At 31.9% G+C, this 19,919-nt stretch overlaps 1 protein-coding gene across 2 annotated transcripts; it reads right to left on the reverse strand.

Moving 5' to 3' along the window:
* Positions 1-478: 478 nt before the first annotated feature.
* LOC147390844 (cytochrome b5) lies at positions 479-5,620 on the reverse strand. Of its 2 annotated transcripts, none has more exons than XM_086459355.1 (4): positions 5,507-5,620; positions 5,254-5,343; positions 1,059-1,125; positions 479-906 (listed from the first exon to the last, which is right to left on the reverse strand). In XM_086459355.1, the coding sequence occupies exons 2-4, from the start codon at positions 5,338-5,340 to the stop codon at positions 656-658; spliced, it is 405 nt and encodes a 134-aa protein (XP_086315481.1). In that variant the 5' UTR covers positions 5,341-5,343; positions 5,507-5,620; the 3' UTR covers positions 479-655. The 2 variants fall into 2 exon arrangements, with proteins under 2 accessions (XP_086315481.1, XP_086315482.1); XM_086459356.1 differs by having other exon boundaries at positions 5,512-5,577.
* Positions 5,621-19,919: the final 14,299 nt, after the last annotated feature.

A 19,919-nucleotide genomic window follows, 5' to 3' on the forward strand; every position in this document is an offset into this window, starting at 1 on the left:
AAAATCAATTGTTCCATATACAAAATGATGGATTTTAAGTAGAATGAAGGCAAGATTCAGTAGTTAATAACAATTTACGAAAGAGCTTGAAGAGCTTAAAGGTAAGTGGATATTTGGAAGAAAAATCCAGGGTTTTGGGATAGAGTTTGAATTCAAAGGGCAGTTAAGTCATTTTATATTATATGTAGAAGTAGAATGATGCCCAGGGGGTCATGTCATCAGTTTGAAAACACTGGTTATCTTAAATATTCACTGAAATGTTGAGGGGGCAAGATTAAATTCAACCTAATTCAGAGGAAAATGCTTAAGTAACATTGAAATTGACATGATTTCAGACATTGCTGACGTGGATGTGTCTATAGAAGCATAGATGCTTCCTTTTATGGAGAGTTACGAATGAGAAGCATCTATGCTTCTGTGCACACCAATGTCACAAACGATGTCAAAGCATCAAAAACGGTTTCACATAGATGCAGACTGCCAATCAACAACAACTATTATTATCTTTCAGAGTACGAAATTATAATTATTTAAAACAAAAGCAAAAATATACTCAAAACAGACAACATTACTGCTCAAAAGTCCTCGAACTACTACTTAATGAACTAATAATATGCAGAAACAGCAAGGGACTAGGGAAGAATGAAATCGGCAACTAGTCTTTTTTGGTGTAGTGTCGGACAACAAAGGCTAGTCCCAAGATCAGGAGAGGTACCAGATACTGTAAAATCTTTATCACGAAATCAGGAGTTTTATCAGGATTGTACGGTGCTTGTTGAGGTGGCACATATGTACGTTTCAGTGGAATACTTGAAGTGTCAATCTCACCAATGTAGTATTTCTCCATCATCTCTCGTGCTGAATCACTGTGGCCCACATCTTCAAAATCATTTGTTGCATCTTTTCCTGCAAAATTAATTAAGGAAAGGAAACCCAGATAATATTAAGTGAGATAGGATACGATACGATGTCTTTTAGAAGATTGATTACAAAATGAGCTTTTAAAAGACAAATGATGGAATCACTTGGGAGAAGAAGATTGGTTTAAGATCACAAACCAGTCGCTGATAGCAAGACCTCATCACCTCCAGGATGATCATCCATAAACGGGGTTACGTTGTACACCTGACAAAGTTGTAGAGATATAAAAATTAATTTAGTGGGTAACAAAAATAAGTGGAAGTGAAATTTTATGTTATTATAGTACACTAGATCTGACATGCATCCCAACATTAGAAACATTAGTTTAGCCACCATTTGACCAAGACTTCAGTTGAACAGGCAAACAGTCCCCCCTTTTTTCTCCAATTCCTTGACCGAAAATGGATAAGTTCACAATTATCTGCTAGACTTCACAGTTTTTAGTCAAGAGTGTGGCAAGTCAAAATGTTCATCCAATCATTCGATTAACAAGCTAAGTAAGAAAAAAAAAAACACTTAAAAGACAATCAAATTGATCACCATGTAATATAGAGGTATTTAATGACCATTTAGGAAATGCTTCCTGAATCCTAAAACCAGAGTGAAATTTTATTGAGCAGGCACGGGTAAAGATTAAAGAGAAAAAAAAAGTGGGGGAGAGAGAAAATAAACAGCAAAGAAATGAGGGTCTCCCAAATGTGATTGCAACAAGCTTTGTGTAAAAATTGAAAATGATTTTCTATCAAAACATGTGAAAATTCTTTTGATACACAGCCATTTCTGATGCAATAGAGAGAGAACTATTTGAAGAGGTAAGGTTAGGGGTGCTGGACAGTTGTATTTCTTTATTAGGAATTTAATTGGAAAACAAAGTAGGGCGATGATTTCACCAAAAACAATATGCAGACGTTCAGGACCAAGTTCAGCTGTAGATCCAAGGTCAAATTCCAGATATTTGACTAAACAAGGGATCAATGAATATGAGTTTCTCGTTTAAACAGGGAGAGTCATATTTTTAATATGAATTAAACACATAATTTATTTACAAAGGAAGAACATCATTTGTTTACATGACCTCAAATCTTTGGGATAAGGCTTTGTTGTTGTTGAACGAAATAGTACACATGGCATTTGAAACAAAGTGCCTTACAAATATTAAGAAACTATAGTTAAACAATTACATACATGTTCAAAGTCCATATTTCTGTAGAGTCTGTTGTTTATGCATATGAAGGTCTTAGACATCACATATTCAGAAGGTGCCCATAGAAATAAGCAGTGCCTCCTAACTTTTGTTGGCACCTATTAAATACCCGTTGGGAGTACAAATATGATGAATTCTCCAGCCAAAGCTGGTGTACATAGAAACACATTGTATTTTGGGATTTCCATTTCCTAATCCATTGAACCCCTTATCTACAGGTAATTCCCTTTGCTACCATTTGTAACATTACTTTTTTTATTTTGCTAGGGAAGCAAGGGTTAGTCGTCAACGTGAAGGTGGGGGGTTCAACAGCTTTTGAACCTAGGTCGTGGGATTAACACTCCACACACCTTAGCAACTTTAGCTAAGTTGGCGTCTTCATCTATAATATTATATGTGTGTGATGCAATTTATGCTGTATAAATGACTATCTGAGTTAGTTTGTGTCCTATGTCCCCAGTTATATATGTTTAGGTTTTCATTACAGATTGGTGTCTTTTGCAAGACAGATTTTGAGATCTCTAGATAATTCAAGATTTACATGGGGGAGAATTGAAAAGAGAAGCGTGGATAAGAAGACATAATGGCGAATTTGGGTTATGTATCTGTAAACTCTTTTAAGTGAAATGAAATGCAACAAATTTCACGGAGGCGGGTTACGGTTAGCAGGTGAGGATGGATTTTGAACCCATGTCTGGTATCAACGCAGGAAGACATTATAAACTTGGTGAATTGGCATCTTTCACAAATGGTTTGGCTAGAAATATTCTTCTCAATTACTACTTAATATAATTTCTCAATACAGGCCTCGGAAATGGCATCATGTGGAAAGAAGAAAGAAAAACCATGTGCAGATCTAAATGAATCCACTAGGTGAGGTGACGTCTTCATACTCATTAGGTTTTTTTTTCTTTTCTTTTTTTTAAGTTGATGCAACAGTTCTTGAGGATCAACTCGTCAAAAAAAAAAAAAAAAGTCCTCAAAGTACATAAAGATAGGTGGTGATGCAATTAGTTTGAATCATCAAGAACACATTGATTCAAGATGATCGTGATCTCTTGGTTCAACCACTTCAAGAGGGTTCTACCTCATTAGAAAGCAAGATAATTCACCTTGCTTTTTTGTTACAATCACAGCTCAGCTACCAGCTTAATTTTAATTTAAACTATAACTAACAAAGATATAACCCATTACATTGACCTTCATAAACTTATTATCATTGTTGTCATGTTGTCCTAGGTTGATTCCACCACTCTTGGAAACTAACTTGTTCTCAAGGTTGGAAATTAGAAAGGCGCTCATGGATTTCTTGCTTGAAGCATTCATGAAAGTTCCAGATTTTTTTTTTTGTTCTTGTGCCTTTCTTTTTCTTTTGATATTGTCCTTGTGCCTTTCTTTTACCCTACATAGGTCTTCATGATCATCCCTATCATTTTCATTTACCAACTTGTATTAAAGAAAAAAATTGTCTTTTTTGCACTAATGACCCCTAGTTGAACTTCCTATTACAATTAACAAATCCATTTTTGACATTCAGTCATTTGAGGGTAAATTTGGTGTGGAATTTCTCTCGGATACTTTTGGTTTGTTGTTGTTGCCACGAGTTCAAGTTCTCACCATGAAGGTGAGCAAGCCCAATGAAAATTGTCATGGAATTCTATTCTTTCAGATTTGAGTTATGTTGTCAAATGTGAAGTTCTCTTATTGGGCTTGGACTTCAAGAGGCAAGACAATATCAAAAGGGACCTTTTCTAAAGCGGAGTGGAAGAGGCAAGACAGTGCCCCCAAGGTGAATATTTTTGGGTACATATATATTTCGAGTAGGGTTTCTTTATGTTTTTGTTTTGTGAGGTTCCCCGTCGCAGAGGACAGAGAATTTGTAATCTTTATTGTTGATAGTGGATTTTTCTCCCTCTCCTTCATAGATGTAGGCAATTTGCCAAGCCAAGTAAATCTTGTTTTCTTGTTTTTCTCATTTATTTTTACTCTTGTTACGTTTCCGCGCAACATGTTTATTTACTTCCAACATAATATCCAATTGATTAGCAGATTATCTAACTGCTCATCCTTCCCTTTGACCTTCTTGTTGTGTTAAAACCCAATCATATTTTTTATTCAAGGCATATTAGATACTTGGGAGAATCTCAGAAATGGTTTGATCTTGTTGGTCAAGAACGCCAGTCTAAGAATTCCTATTACGCCAAACATAAGAAAATTAATTCACAGTTTCACCTATGATGAACAACAGATTATTCACTCATAAAAACATAATTATCACTATCAGACATCATCAAATCTTAATTAACAATAAATTAAAAAGATTGTAGATGATTATTTATAAATAAATAAAAAAACCTCTTCGAATGATTTTCATTTTCCTTTCTGAAAAGGCAATGGTGATCATAATTTTGTCAATCCGTCACATGGTTTTAAAACTCAGTTTCACGTCTTGTCTCATCTCATCCATGCCGGATACTGAGTTGTCTCGGACAAGTTTTCTGATACATTTGACGCCTCGTTCAAAAATTTGAAAAATGAAGTGGGGTTTTAAATCTCTTTTTTTTTCACTTGTCCGTCCATCTCGGACATGCCTGATACCGAGATGACTCGGGCGATATGTCTCGGTCCCAGACAAGTTTTGAAACCATATTCCATCATCAAGGTCAACTTTATCTTTCCACTTGAAAAGGCCCCTTTATCAAATGAAAAGAGCGATCCATCACTTCTTAGTATAAAATTAACCAATTTCAGCTCAGCCACAACCATCATACATCTCATAAAACACACTAAATTTAACCAATTTCAACTCAGCCACAACAATCATACATGAAAATTTGAATCCCACAAAACACACCAAATTCAACAAATTTCAGCTCAGCCACAACAATCATACATGAAAATTTGAATCCCACAAAACACACCAAATTCAACAAATTTCAGCTCAGCCACAACAATCATACATGAAAACTTGAATCTCACAAAACACACTAAATTCTGAAGCTCAATATCTTCAAAATTAACTAAAATCTTAAACTAATTGAACTTTTTTTTACACAGTTTAAAATCAGAAAAGATTTAAAGCTACATTAGAAACAACAAAAAAGAAAAAAAAGTTGGATGAAAGGAACCTTTCCGGAAATAATAAGCCAACAATCCTTTGTTTGATCGTGCTTTGCGACCTCCTCAAACGTGTGGATTTTGAGATCTGAGGCCATTTTCTGATAAAAACAACAGAAAATCAAAATCGAAATCAAGATCAAGATCAAGATCGAAAGTTTCAATCCTAATCGATCCCCCGAGATCTAAAAACGAGAAGACCCGGAACAACAGTTCGAGAAATAGATCAAAAATAACTTAAAAGAGAGAGAAAAAAAAAAAAACCTTAGGAGAGAGTGCGCGAGCGAAAACGATTTCTCGTGCTTCTCTTACTCCACCTACACTTTCCAGATCGAGCAAGTCCGCATTGTCAGCGACTTAGCCCTGTATGGTACACTACTATCTGATTAGGTCATTGGCCACGGAACTTCGTTAGAATTACAAAATTATCCTCAGAAGTGGACTTTATTAGATAAAATGACTTAAATACCCTTTTGATCGCTTACCCCATTACTAAACATGGCGCAGAAGCATCATGTTCTGTTGAACCTAACGCAGGAGGGGTGATTCATACCTACATCTCAGTCGGACAAGGACCACCACTCCTTCCTTATACACTGCATGTCATTAAGGGTGTGTTTGGCAGCACGACTTAATCGTACTAGGAGTTGGAGTTGGAATTGATGGAGTTGGGTATAAATCTTGAAATAGATATTTTATTTTATCAGGTAAATCTATATGTTATAATTTTATTACAAAAACTCCTACAATTTTATCAATAACTCTTACTTTGTGAATAAGGCTAGCATCACTGACTTAAATAGACTTCAAATCTTATTAAGACTTGATGGTCCATGTAGATTATCAAATTGTTAATCCATCACAACAACCTTCTAGATTTTATGGAAAAACACAGATTTAAAATATAAAAAATTCGAAAGCAATCCTTTTTAACTTGATAGAAGGTTTTGAAAATGAATGGCCACCAACTCCTAATTTAAAACCAAATTTTAATGGTGAAATTTAACCTTTTTTATAAAAAAAAAAAAATTATTTTGCAAAGTTCTTAGAATTTTGTCATTTATAACCCTGTTGCAATAGATCATGTTTTTGGATGCGACAATTTGATTCGGATATTTTCCACTCCAAAGGTATGTTAAGTAACAGATTAACCTTATCAATTTGAATTTTATGACGTGGATCCTCACTTCAAGGTTTGCTGGGTAATAAACTTCATAAAGTATGGTTTGGTGGGTAAATAAATTCATAAGGTTAGGTATTCTTCGAAGTTGTCAGACTCCAAAAGAGTTTTTGTAATAAAAATGCAATAGTTAGGTTTGTCAGGTAAATGTCTCACTATTTTTTAATGGGTGACATTATTGAACGATCGTAAAACTCTCACATACCGAAATGTTGCTAATATTGACAAAGTTGTCACATAATGTTGACAATTTAATAACATTTTATCAACATTAAGTGATAGTTGTGTCAACATTAGAAAATTTTCAAAAATACCAAAAACTTTTACTATTATTTGAGAATTTACGCTTTTCCCTTTATGCAATTTAAACTAACTTTTTTTATATTGTAGTCTTTTGCACCCACCCAAAACCTATTAAACCCTGCATTTTATTCTTCTCTCTCCCTCACCCATACCTTCTTCTCCACCATCTGTCTCTTTCTCTATCTTCTTCTTCTTCTTTGCATCTACAAAGGTTTCAACGAAGGTTTTAAATTTTTATCCTGACATGTCAAAATTCAATGAGTCGAGTTATTCATATGAGAAAATTTATGTATGATTTTTTGTCTGATATGTCAGTGCCAAATCATTTTTGCAAGGTTTGGTAGGTACCTACCTTTTGATTCTATATGTAAAGATTCGATATTGGCATACCAAACTCACAGATTTACATGAGAAATTTCTATTCGGCAAGGACCTATCGAATTCGACTAAAACATGGTCGATATGAACCTACCGAACAAAACCTACAAAAAATCTTCGAGTTCTTCTATTCAAAATCCTCACTTTTGAGGTTTTAACAATGATTTTTTCTATCTTCCCTGATGATATAATCTCCATTAATTCACTATCTCATAAGACTCAAAAAGAGATGAAAATGAAGAGAAATGAAGACAAAAAGAAGAAGTGAGTTTGACCAATACATTATAAGATTTTTCATTCGATGGATTTCATGGCCTAACTTTATTAATAAAGCTAGCATGACTGACTTAAATAGACTTCAAATCTTATTAAGATTTGTTTGTCCACGTAAATTATCAAATTGTCAATCCAACACAACAATCTTCTAGATTTCATGGAAAAACACAGATTTAAAATATAAAATTTTCAAAAACAATCCTTTTTAACTTGATTGAAGGTTTTGAAAATGAATGGCTACCGAACTCCCGATTAAAAACTAAAATTTAATGGTGAAATTTAACCTTTAAAAAAATTGTTTTGCAAAGTTCTTAGAATTTTGTCATTTATAACCCTGTTGCATTAGATTATGTTTTTTGGATGCGACAATTTGATTTGGATATGATCTACTCTAAGGTATGTTAAGTAACAAATTAACCTTATCAATTTGAATATTATGACGTGGATCCTCACTTCAAGGTTTGCTGGGTAACAAACTTCATAAAGTATGGTTTGGTGGTTAACAAAATTCATAAAATTAGGTATTCTTCGAGTAGTTAGAACTCCAAAAGAGTTTTTGTAATAAAAATGCAACAATTAGGTTTGTCGGATAAATGTCTCTCTATTTTTTAATGGGTGACATTATTTGAACACTACTAAAACTCTCACATACTGAAATTTGCTAATGTTGACAAAGTTGTCACATTATATTGACAATTTAATAACATTTTATCAACATTAAGTGATAGTTGTGTCAACATTAGAAAATTTTCAAAAATACCAAAAACTTTAATAATTATTTGAGAATTTACCATTTTCTCTTTACGCAATTTAAACTAACTTTTTTTTATATTGTAGTCTTTTTGCACCCACCTAAGAATCTATCGAACCCTGCATCTTATTCTTCTCTCTCCCTCACCCACACCTTCTTCTCCACCATCTGTCTCTTTCTCTATCTTCTTCTTCTTTGCATCTACAAAGGTTTCAACGAAGGTTTTAAATTTTTATCCTAACATGTCAAAATTCAATGAGTCGAGTTATTCATATGAGAAAAATTATGTATGATTTTTTGTCTGATATGTCAGTGCCAAATCATTTTTGCAAGGTTTGGTAGGTACCTACCTATTGATTCTATTCGTAAAGATTCGGTATTGGCATACCAAACACACAGATTTACATGAGAAATTTCTATTCGGCAGGGACCTACCGAATTCAACTAAAATATGGTCGATCTGAACCTACCTAACAGAACCTATAAAAAATCTTCGAGTTCTTCTATTCAAAATCATCACTTTTGAGGTTTCAATAATGATTTTTTCTATCTTCCTTGTGATATAATCTCCATTGATTTACTATCTCATAAGACTAAAATAGGAGATGAAAATCAAGAGAAATGAAGACAAAAAGAAGAAGTGAGTTTGACCAATACGTTATAAGATTTTTCATTCGATGGATTTCATGGACTTACTTTGTTAATAAGGCTAGCATGACTGACTTAAATAGACTTCAAATCTTATTAAGATTTGTTGGTCCACGTAGATTATCAAATTGTCAATCCAACACAACAACTTTCTAGATTTCATGGAAAAACTCAGATTTAAAATATAAAAAATTCAAAAACAATCCTTTTTAGCTTGATAGAAGGTTTTGAAAATGGATGGCTACCGAACTTTCGATTTAAAAATAAAATCTAATGGTGAAAATTAACTCTTTTAAAAAAAAAAAAATTGTTTTGCAAAGTTCTTAGAATTTTTTCATTTATAACCTTGTCGCATCAGATCATGTTTTCTTATGCGACAATTTGATTCGAATACGATCCACTCCAAGGTATGCTAAGTAACAAATTAACCTTATGAATTTGAATATTATGATGCGGATTCTCACTTCAAGGTTTGCTGGGTAGCAAACTTCATAAAGTATGGTTTGATGGGTAACACTATTGATAAAGTTAGGTTTTCTTGGAATTGTTAGAACTCTAACAAGTTTTTTGTAATAAAAATGCAATACTTAGGTCTGTTGGGTTTGTCTCTCTATTTTTTAATGGGTGACATTGTTTGAACACATCTAAAACCCTCACTTACTGAAATGTTGCTAATGTTGACAAAGTCGTCACATAATGTTGATAATTTAATAACATTTTATCAACATTAAGTGATAGTTGTGTCAACATTAGCAAACTTTCGGAAATACTGAAAACTTTTGCAATTATTTGAGAATTTACCATTTTCTCTTTGCACAATTTAAACAAACTTTTTTTTTTATTGTATTCTTTATGCACCCACCCAAGAACCTTTTGAACCCCGCCTCTTATTCTTATTTCTCCCTCACCCACACCTTTTTCTCCATCATTTGTCTCTTTCTCTATCTTCTTCTTTGCATCTACAAAGGTTTCAATTAAGGTTTTAAATTTTTATCCTAACACGTCAAAATTCAGTAAGTCAAGTTATTCATATGACAAAATTTATGTGTGATATTTTGTCCAATACGTCAGTACCAAATCATTTCTGCAAGGTTTGGTAGGTACCTACCTATTGATTCTATACATAAAGATTCAGTATTAGCATACCAAACACAGATTTACATGAGAAATTTATATTCGATAGGGACCTACCGAATTCGGCTAAAACATGTTCGATTTGAACCTACTGAACATAACCTATAAAAAATCTTCGAGTTCTTCTATTTAAAATCATCACTTTTAAGGTTTCAACAATGATTTTTTCTATCTTCCTTGATGATATAATCTCCATTGATTCACTATCTCATAAGACTCAAAAAGAAGATGAAAACGAAGAGATAGGGAGACGAAAAAAAGAAGTGAGTTTGGCCAATAAGTTATAAGATTTTTCATTCGATGGATTTCAAGTAGAAATAGAAGAGGTTTTGTTCGGTAGATGATATGGCGGGTATATAGAATACATTCTTAAGGGTATATAAGTAAATTCATTTTCTTTAAATTGTCTTTAAGTGGGTACAATGAGCATTTTTTGTGTGTGCCAATGGTGTGACCTTTTTTTAATAATTAACTAGTAGGTGGCATGTGCAAACACAATGTATTACAAAAGTTAGGATTCATGAATGATTAAAAGAGTTTACAATTATTTTTAAAAATTATTTAAAATTTAAAATTTATCATTATTTTAGTCTTGTGATATTATCGCACCATTATATTATGAATAGACATTATAAGTGATTTTACTATAAAATCATACCATATAATAAAAATACTTATGATGTTTATTATAACGCAATGGTGTTGTAATCTCATTGGCCTAATTTTATATCATATTTATCATTTAATATATTGTAAGGATATTTTTATAATTTAAAATATTAATTAAGGTGATTTCGTAGAAAATATAGTAAAAATATATTTTTATAATTTTAGAAAGATAAACACTGAGTATCATTGTTATAGGCTTATAGGATAAATATGTCAATAGATAGTTGAAATAAGAATCCAATTCGTATTCCAATAATTGAATATTATTTGAATTTTTTTGATATTGGGCTCGAATTCAATAATTTTTTAACATTTTAAATGTTCATTGTATACGAATTGGGATAGTGATGTAACCAATCCGATAACATTGGATTCAATCTGTACCATATAATAATAATAATAATAATAATGCTTATTTGTTATGTGTAGTTTGGGTATTGCATGTTCCTGGGGGATTTGGGTGTGATATGGTATTCTAAGAGGCTAGTCGTGTCACCTTAGCTACTCAAGACTACTAGTCTGGACACCTTGTAGACACCCCATTTTTGCACTCGCCTAATTAATCAACTCGTCAACCCAATTGCGATGGTTCTCAATGATGGATAAATATTCCAATGTTTTTGTTTGTTACTAGATATGTTTCAGAAATTCAGAAGAGGTATCTCAAACTAACGAAACTATAGAAACCACGCTACGCTACGAAAATATGATCTCAAAAACATAAAAATTATCATTTTGTAGACAAAAAGAAGTTTTACGATAAAAATCACTAAAAAAATGATCAAATTATCCAAAATAACCCTAACATCAAAACATCCTTAAATCCCACATCACGTTAGGAAAATCCTTTCGAACACATAAAATAACAAAGTGAAACCAAATAAGTTATTTCGCCAATTTTCACCAAATTGGATAAATTACAAAAATGCCCTTCATAGGGTCCACGATCATTTCACACCAAAAATCATAAATGACACAAACTCATAATCCCATTGAATTCCTTACAAAAAATTGATTCCGAAACATCCCTGAACATCGAAAAATGACTTGAAACGCAAACGTCCTCTTCGGGGGGCAAAACGGTAATTTTTCAATTGTAACAATTTAAATTTTTGAAATTAATAAATAAAACATTAATTAACGTAAAGTGAAACATTAAAAAAAATTAATTTAAAAAACTGAATCAAGAAAATTAATCAATCAAGCCTTCAAGCAAAATTGTTGATTGTTGCCCACTTATTTAAGTAGAGTCTCCTTGATATTTATTAAAATACCCCTCCATCTAGGGGTCCAATTAATTAAAGATATAATTAAGGGGTTCTCTATAAAACTTAAAAATATATTCTTTCATTGTACGTAAGATTTAAAAAACTAATTTAAAAGACCAAATCAATCTCATAAGACTTAAGTCAAAACCCTAATCTAAAGAAATCTTGTCAATCACATAAGACTTAAGTCAAGAACCTAATTCACCTTATCTAAAAGGAGATCTAGTCAAACCTTAATTCTTTAAAAAAAAATCTATAAATATAGAGCCTTCACAACCTAATTTCGCAAGTCAAAATAAATCTAAAAAAAGTAGGTCAAAAAGTCTCCTTAGCCTTCCCCAAACCCTGATTTTGAAACCCTAACTCTCTACTTATCATCCAAACCCTAGGTTTTGTAGAAAAACTTCCAAAACTCTCCAAAAAATACCTAGAAATTCATCAAAAAATTTAGGAAATACTCAGATCTAAGAAGGAGGTACTTCATCTTGGAGATTCGAAGCAGATCGAGTGACGGAAACAAAACGATGAGTATTTTACGATGAGCCGTTCTACCAATTCTGAGGGAACAAATCGTTGTGATCGTCGTATAGGTATATTTTTTATTCTATTTATTTTATTTATTTATTTTAAGTCTGTTAGCAATGTAACCCCTTTTTGAAAAATAGTAGAAACCGACGTTTATCGAGCGGGGTTGGTGCCTAACACCTTCCAACCCCGTAACATGATCCCCGGACCATAGTTTCTTTCATAGATTAGTTGTTTTTATCTGTTAGAGTCAATGCTCGGTTCCTACACCGTAATAACTAGGTGGCGACTCCCAAATCTCAAAAATCAAAAGTGGATCCGCACACCCTGTGGATTGAGGGCGCTTTCACACCTCTATCATCAATAATAAAATAAAATAATAATAATAAAATTTAAAAATAGCTTTTTTGTTTCTCTTAAAATTTTAAAAATCCTTTGATCTCCTCTTTCCACTTCCAACTTTCAGAGTATCAATTCTTATCTTTCTTCTCAGGGTTACCAACCACACTCTTGCAAATAGGTGATTTATCTAATGATCTACCTCAACGACGATCTAGGTTTGTAGAAATCTCTTTCTCTTGAGCCAAAAAAATCCCTTGATTTTTCTTTCAAAATTCATCATCTTCAAGCTCTAAAACCACCATGATAATAATTTTCTCTTAAATCGTTACTTTCAAACACTGCCTTAACCCTTTTAGAAACTCTTGGTTTTTCTATAAAAAATTTCATTAATTTCTACTTCTAAAAAAATCTCATTTTTCTAGTGTTTGTAAGTTAAAATTAATAAAATTTCAAGATTGAAGTAGACTAAGCCCATTATTTTTAATGTTTCCTTAACTACTTTTAGAAAAAAATCATTTTTTCTAGTTTTTCAAAAATCCTATCTTACCTTGAGGTTTGTAAGTTGAAATAGATAGAATATTTGGGTGAAAGATTACTGATTTTAAAGATGAAGAATCAAAAGGGTTAAAATTGATTGATTTTGAGTGTGTAGACACCCCATTTTACATCTACCTGATCCGACAATCTGTCACCTGATTGCTGCGGATTCCTAATGACGAGTGTGGAATAAATTTAAGAAATCAAAAGTTCGAATGAGGCCTCACATAATTTTTCTCAATTTTCTCGTTTCCTTTGCACTTTTCCTCAAAGTGCTTCCAATTCCTTTCTTTCCTTCTCTGACATTCCCTACATATGAATTATGCACACTTAGAATCGTTGCCATATTCGACATTCGACATAGAAGATATGCATAATTAGGATTGTGATCCATTTTTGTAACCCTAGAAACCTAGTAACGCTAGAAATGAAACCTTGAGACTTAAAAATAATCACATTAGAACAAAAAAAAGCTTTATCCCAAAATTTACATAAATTGACAAAATAACAAAATTACCTTTGAAATTCATAACAAAATTAGGAACCTTTGTGCTTAGAAACACATAATTTTTTCACATAAAATGATGATTTCGACGACATGAAACTATAAACTTTACATCACGAATTGAGACTTAGATTCGAAAACCTCAAAATAAAAAATTTGGGATCTTAAAATCTAAAATCAAATCTGAAATTGGTTATTGAATCCTTACCGATCAAATTTAAAGGAGGAAGGTACTATTGGCATTGTTAGTTTTGTACTTATTAAACCCCAATTTAAAATATGAAATGAATGGTTGAAATTAATTAAATGTGGGGCGTCAATAGTATTTCTTTAAATTAAATGGTCGGACTCATCATCTGCAACCCATTAATTAAAATTAAAAAAAAAATCAATTAATCAAAATAAAATCGACCGATTGCAAAAATTTTAAACTGATGATTAACTAATCAAATTAAACTCAATTTTCATTCAACCTTAAAAATTGATTAATCAAACCAAGCAATAAATTAAACTTAGGTGCTGTTTGTTAAATTGAAAAAAATAAGTGTTGAATAGCATTAAGCGCTGAAACATATACGCGCTGAATTTAAGTGCTGAAAAAGTTGTTTGTTTAATGCTGAATCATGTTTATTACACATTGCTGAAGCTGGTTTATATGATCTAGAGATCATCCTCACGAAAAATCAGTCCATTTTGAAACTTCTAACTGTCAAAATTCAAAAAAAAAAAAAAAAGGACGATTTACGGTTCTTGAACTTGTTTTGATAGGGTTAGAAGTTTTAGGATGTGCTGATTTTTAGTGAGGATGATCTCTTCATTATAGAGATCATCCTCATCAAAAATCAACTTATTCCAAAAATTTTAACCCATATAAGACAAAATAATTTAGTCATGGTGTGGGTTTATTAATTTGTGGGGTGCTTATATACTAATGAGGAGATCATCCTCACCAAAAATCAACTCATTCCAAAACTTTTAACTCATATAAGACAAAATAATTTAGCCATGGTGTGAGTTTATTAATTTGTGGGGTGCTTATATACTTATCCATGGGATATAATAGGTAATATCCTTTTAAGAATAAGGGCATGCTTGTCCATGCTCAAAAAAACGAAGGGCATATTTGTCCGTGTCGAAAAAAATGAAGTGCTTACCGTTTCAACACTTTTTTTCAACATCAAAATAGTGCTGAATTTTTTTTCACTTATTTTCAGCAATAAGCGTTGAAAATATACAATAAACAAATGCGCTATTTTGATAAAAAGTACTGAATTTAATTTTTTTTAACAATAAACGCTGAAAAATAGCGCAAACAAACACTGTCTTAATAAATAAAAAAAAATTCAAACAAAAAATCTTATCTTAACAAATACTGCAACAATGATCTGCAACAATTGTGGGCCAAAAAATAAATTTAAAAGCTTGGGCCGAAATCCCTAAGGGGTTATCATGAAATGATCAAAGCAAAATACACATATGGAGCCCATAGGTCCCACCAAATTAATTAATTAAAATTAATGGGTCTGAAAGTGAATCTTTTGGGATGTTCTCCATGGCCTGACTTAAATAGGATCTCATAAACCTTCCAACAAAAGGACAAAAAAAGAAAGGAAAATCATAAAGAAACAAATATTTAATAAAAAAAAACCACAAATTCAATAACAAGGAAACAAGAAGGAAAAGCAAAGTAATAAAACAAAGACAGTGGAAACCTCATGGTCACTAGATTTGAAAAAATATATTTATAAAAGATTTCATGGGAAACAAAATCTTCAAATAGTGGAAACCTCTTTTGCCGAATACAACTTCAAAGAGATCTCATCAAATTAAAATCAAACATCAAGATTTTTCAAAAGCCAAAGAGAAAGTGACTTGCTCTATCATTGTATATGGAGAGTTGTCATAAATTCAATCTGAATCTTTTGATGATTCGTTAATGACCCACATGACCCGTTTAATTGATAATGTGTAGGATTTCCCCATCATTATCGGGGGTTTGGAGACTTAGTCCCCAGACAAAATATTGGGCCCATTTGATTCAATTTTGGATTTGACCTGTTTAAACTCTTTGTAATTCTAAGCATATAAAAGATAAGAGATGAAATCTTAAAGGAGTGTGAGAGATATATGAGAGACAGAGAAATTGTAACATAATTCTTCTTTGATTAATATATTGAAATCGCTGTTATTTGTCCGTGAATGTAGGTCGATGCTTTGACAGAATCACGTATATCTTATGTCGTGTGAGATTCTTGTGTTCTTGTTTGATTTATACTTCAGATCATAGGGTTTAGTCTAACAGGACTCGTGTTGTTGTGGATCCTTCTAAAATCAACAGTGATCCATCCAGGCTTGAGAGTTCAATGAAAATGGCAACATTCATGCTGTATAAGAAGAGGCAAGCCGTGGGTTCTGATCATTCAAGAATAATCTAAGAAACCCGAGGAATATCTAACATTCAGCAGAGAGGATTTCATTTCAATTGGGGATGCAATCTCAACTTCCCACTTTTGTCTTCTTGTTCTCACATTGCAGCAGCGACAGAGACGCCTCCAACACCACCTCTCTAACAATCTCGCTTGACCCATCTTGCTCGACCACCTCATCTTCTCCCACGCCTATAGTGTAGCAGCCTCACACCCCCATTCGCTTTTTATCTCTATCATCGATTCACTCCCCTACTCATTTTCTTCTTTACGCATTTCTGCCCATATTTCAGTCTTATTGCTTCCATCTCCTTTTGTGGTTGTTCAACCTTAAGACTACGAGAGTTGCTTTTGCAGCTATAACGACATCCAATCTCTCAAGGGATCATAACAACCACAATCGACTCAACTCATAAATCAAATTTAAGGTAAGATTTGTTTCATTGCATGATTTATATGTCGAAAGCGCACTAATACTCTTTCATTTATATGTCTGAATTGGAGCCCAAGGTTAGAATCATCTTTTTGGTCACTCAATTTGGTGCAAAAACCCAAGTCGATCCTAAACCATAACCCAAGGATTGATCCCTTTTATGAATCCAAATCTAACTCAATCTTTGTTATTTTACATGCCCAAAGTGTGTTTTTTTTAAAGGAAAAAAATTTCATCATTAAAGATTAAGATTAAAGGTCGATGAGTCAAAAATTAAAAAGCCATAGCGATGTTTCACTCACTTCCAATTCGATTCAAAGGCAACAAGTTTTTTTTTTTTTTTTGAAAGGTAGAGTTCGAAATTTTAACTAAAAAGTTATACAAATCTTGAGTGATTTGAAAAATGTGATTTAATTAACTACGTGAGGCTATGAAACTGTTCTTCATAAACCTTCTATTTTGAACTCAACGTAGGCATTTTGTTTGTTTTATGGTCGAGTCAATTCACCGTTTGCATCATATTCAGGGAGTGAGATTTGTTTGTTTTGGACAAGATGATAAATCAAGTCAACTCGTTCTTTTGTATGTTCTTGAGGTGAAAATAGAAATTTTTTCGAATAGTATTCAAATCTGATTTGCTTGTCGGTCGAATAGAATATTTTCGTATATCCGATATGATACTTGGGTTTTAATTCGACTGTTGTTTAAGGATATCTATCAAATTCAGATTCAAATTTGGACAGTAGATATGCTTTTCTAATTGGGATTTGAATACATCCATATTCGAAGTGAGTAATATTTGTTGACAACGTTTTCATGGGATTGTATTTTATTGATTTTGACGAAATGACCTTAATAATTGTAGGCACATTTTTTGTATTTCAAATTTTGTTGTCAACAAACACTTATTCGACCATCTCTCATTACAATTATAAAGATGTGGGACGATAAAATAGCACTTGATCGTTGGTACACGTGGAACTAAAAGTGTGTATCTAGTTACATAATGGGTCCCATACAAATTTGAGGGAGTGAATTGGTGTTACGTAACTTGAGATCTCGGATTCATCTATTGTGCCATGTAACATGATAGAAAATTAATGTCATCTAAAGAAATATAAAATTAATAGATTTCTAATTAACAAGTCCATGTATTAAGAGTTGTATCTTTCATGTACAATATGTGCTAATTTTCCCATCTAAGGAGATGAGCTTGGTTGTGCCTAGTCTAATATCACCCTTTGGGCGTCTTATTGGACTTGAAAATGTAAAATTGTGACAAGTGTAATATAGAAAGAGTCGTGATGGAGTGACCTCGAGGTTGGACCTCATATCACGTGAAAGTGTATGTGGACCTCGATCATACACTTTCCCCTCAAGGTGTGTGATGTGAGGTCCAATCTTAAGGTCACTTCAGCATTATTCTTTATGAAAATCAACCTTTTTTCTCACTTTTAAATTGAGTATTAGTTATTATTTTATCAAATTATATATTTAATATTTACTATTTACTATTATATAAAAGAATTTGTGCTCTAAAAGGTATGATTTCTTTTTTAGAAATAATGAAATTAAAATAGAAAAAAAAAATGATACAGATACCCCATCGTTGAAGTTGCACAATTTTCTTTGTTCGAGGACATTTACTAGCCTACTAGAAGGATATTTTTGTAATTTAATATGAAGAGGTATAATCAATGAGGGTATTATCATAATTTCAGTGACTAAGGGTATTCTTGTAATTTGGCTATTGATGACTTAATGACAAGGGGAGTATTGCAGAATCTGTCGACGTGACGTATGCATCTTGACTTTTTAACCATGAATTGAATTCAAATTTGATGAATATGAGTAGAAACTAAAATTTTTGTATGGATGTCTAAGTACTATAATTTTATCATTTTTATTTTTGTATTTTTAGTGATGGGTAGTCACTCAATGGATAGTCGAAAATTTAAATCCGATTTGAATTCGTATTTGAAATTTCGAATATCAAATTCGAATTCAATATATTCTAAGTATTCAAATAGATTTAGATATAAATTCGGATATTTATACATCCATATCAACGTAAAGTACTTATATCTTACTTTTAATTTATATTATATATATAAATAAAAGTAAAAGACAGTTTTTTTTATTTATAATTTTTTAATTAAATAAAAGGTGTAGGACAGTTTATATATATATATATATATATATATATAAATAAATAAATGGTGGAAGACAACTTTTCATATTTAATATATATAAATAAAAATCTGATAACTTTTCAATTAAACAAAAGGTGTAAAATAGCCTTTTTTTTTTTTTTTTATATATTATATATATAAATAAAAGTTATAAGATAGTTTTTTATATTATATATTATATATAAATAAAAGTGTGACAAGACAACCAATATTTTAATGAAAATTTGTTTCACAACCAATATTTTCATGAAATTTGAATGACTTATTAAAAATGCCACGTGTAATCCAATGGGGAGAGTTGCTTCAAAATTTTGAAAGAGGCTGCCCGCTTCAAAATTTTGAAAGAGGCTGCCCACTTCAAAAAATATTCCACGTTCAACCCCTTCCCCTCATCTCCCCATTTCTTCTTCATCTTCTTGGAAACAATGTGAGATGAGAATGATGAGGAGGTACAGAAAAGTGAGAGATTTTAAGAATCTGATTGTCATCAAACTGTATTTTCTATGTGAATATGGAGGTGGAACTATACTTAGAGATAGTAGGATGTTGTCACCTTTGTCTTTGATTCGTTCCTCCATTATTGAAACAGATAGAATCCAAACGAAGAGGATAAAAAATTATAGATATCTTTTGACATGTTGAAGATTAATTGGTTTGAAAAAAATAAGGATTATTGACAGAAGTTGAAGATGAAGGATTTTTTATATGATTCGAAGATGAAAATCTAGGGTTGAAAACGAATGTGCTTGTGTTTGATTAAAAATCAAGGATTTTGCAACCATCTCTTCTCATTTGTAAGTTAAAACCTTTTTCTTTTCCTAATAAAATAAATTAATTTATTAATTTTCATGGTTTACTTGGTTTGAAAAACAAAAACAAAAAAAAAAATTATTCAAATTTTTATCAGATAATACCGGATATCCAAAATTTATTTGGATGTGAATTCAAATATTGGTTAGTGATATTCGATTGGATTTGAATTCGAATTCGGATATCACTAATTTTTCGAATTCGAATTCAAATTTGAATATAGCACTATCTGATCGAATACCTATCCGTTGACAATCCTAGTGATGGGTCAATTGCCTGACTAGCATTGGCAGGCAATTG

The sequence above is a fragment of the Akebia trifoliata genome, chromosome 11 (assembly GCF_017979445.1).
Source record: "Akebia trifoliata isolate Shusen 1 chromosome 11, ASM1797944v1, whole genome shotgun sequence".
NCBI lineage: Eukaryota > Viridiplantae > Streptophyta > Magnoliopsida > Ranunculales > Lardizabalaceae > Akebia > Akebia trifoliata.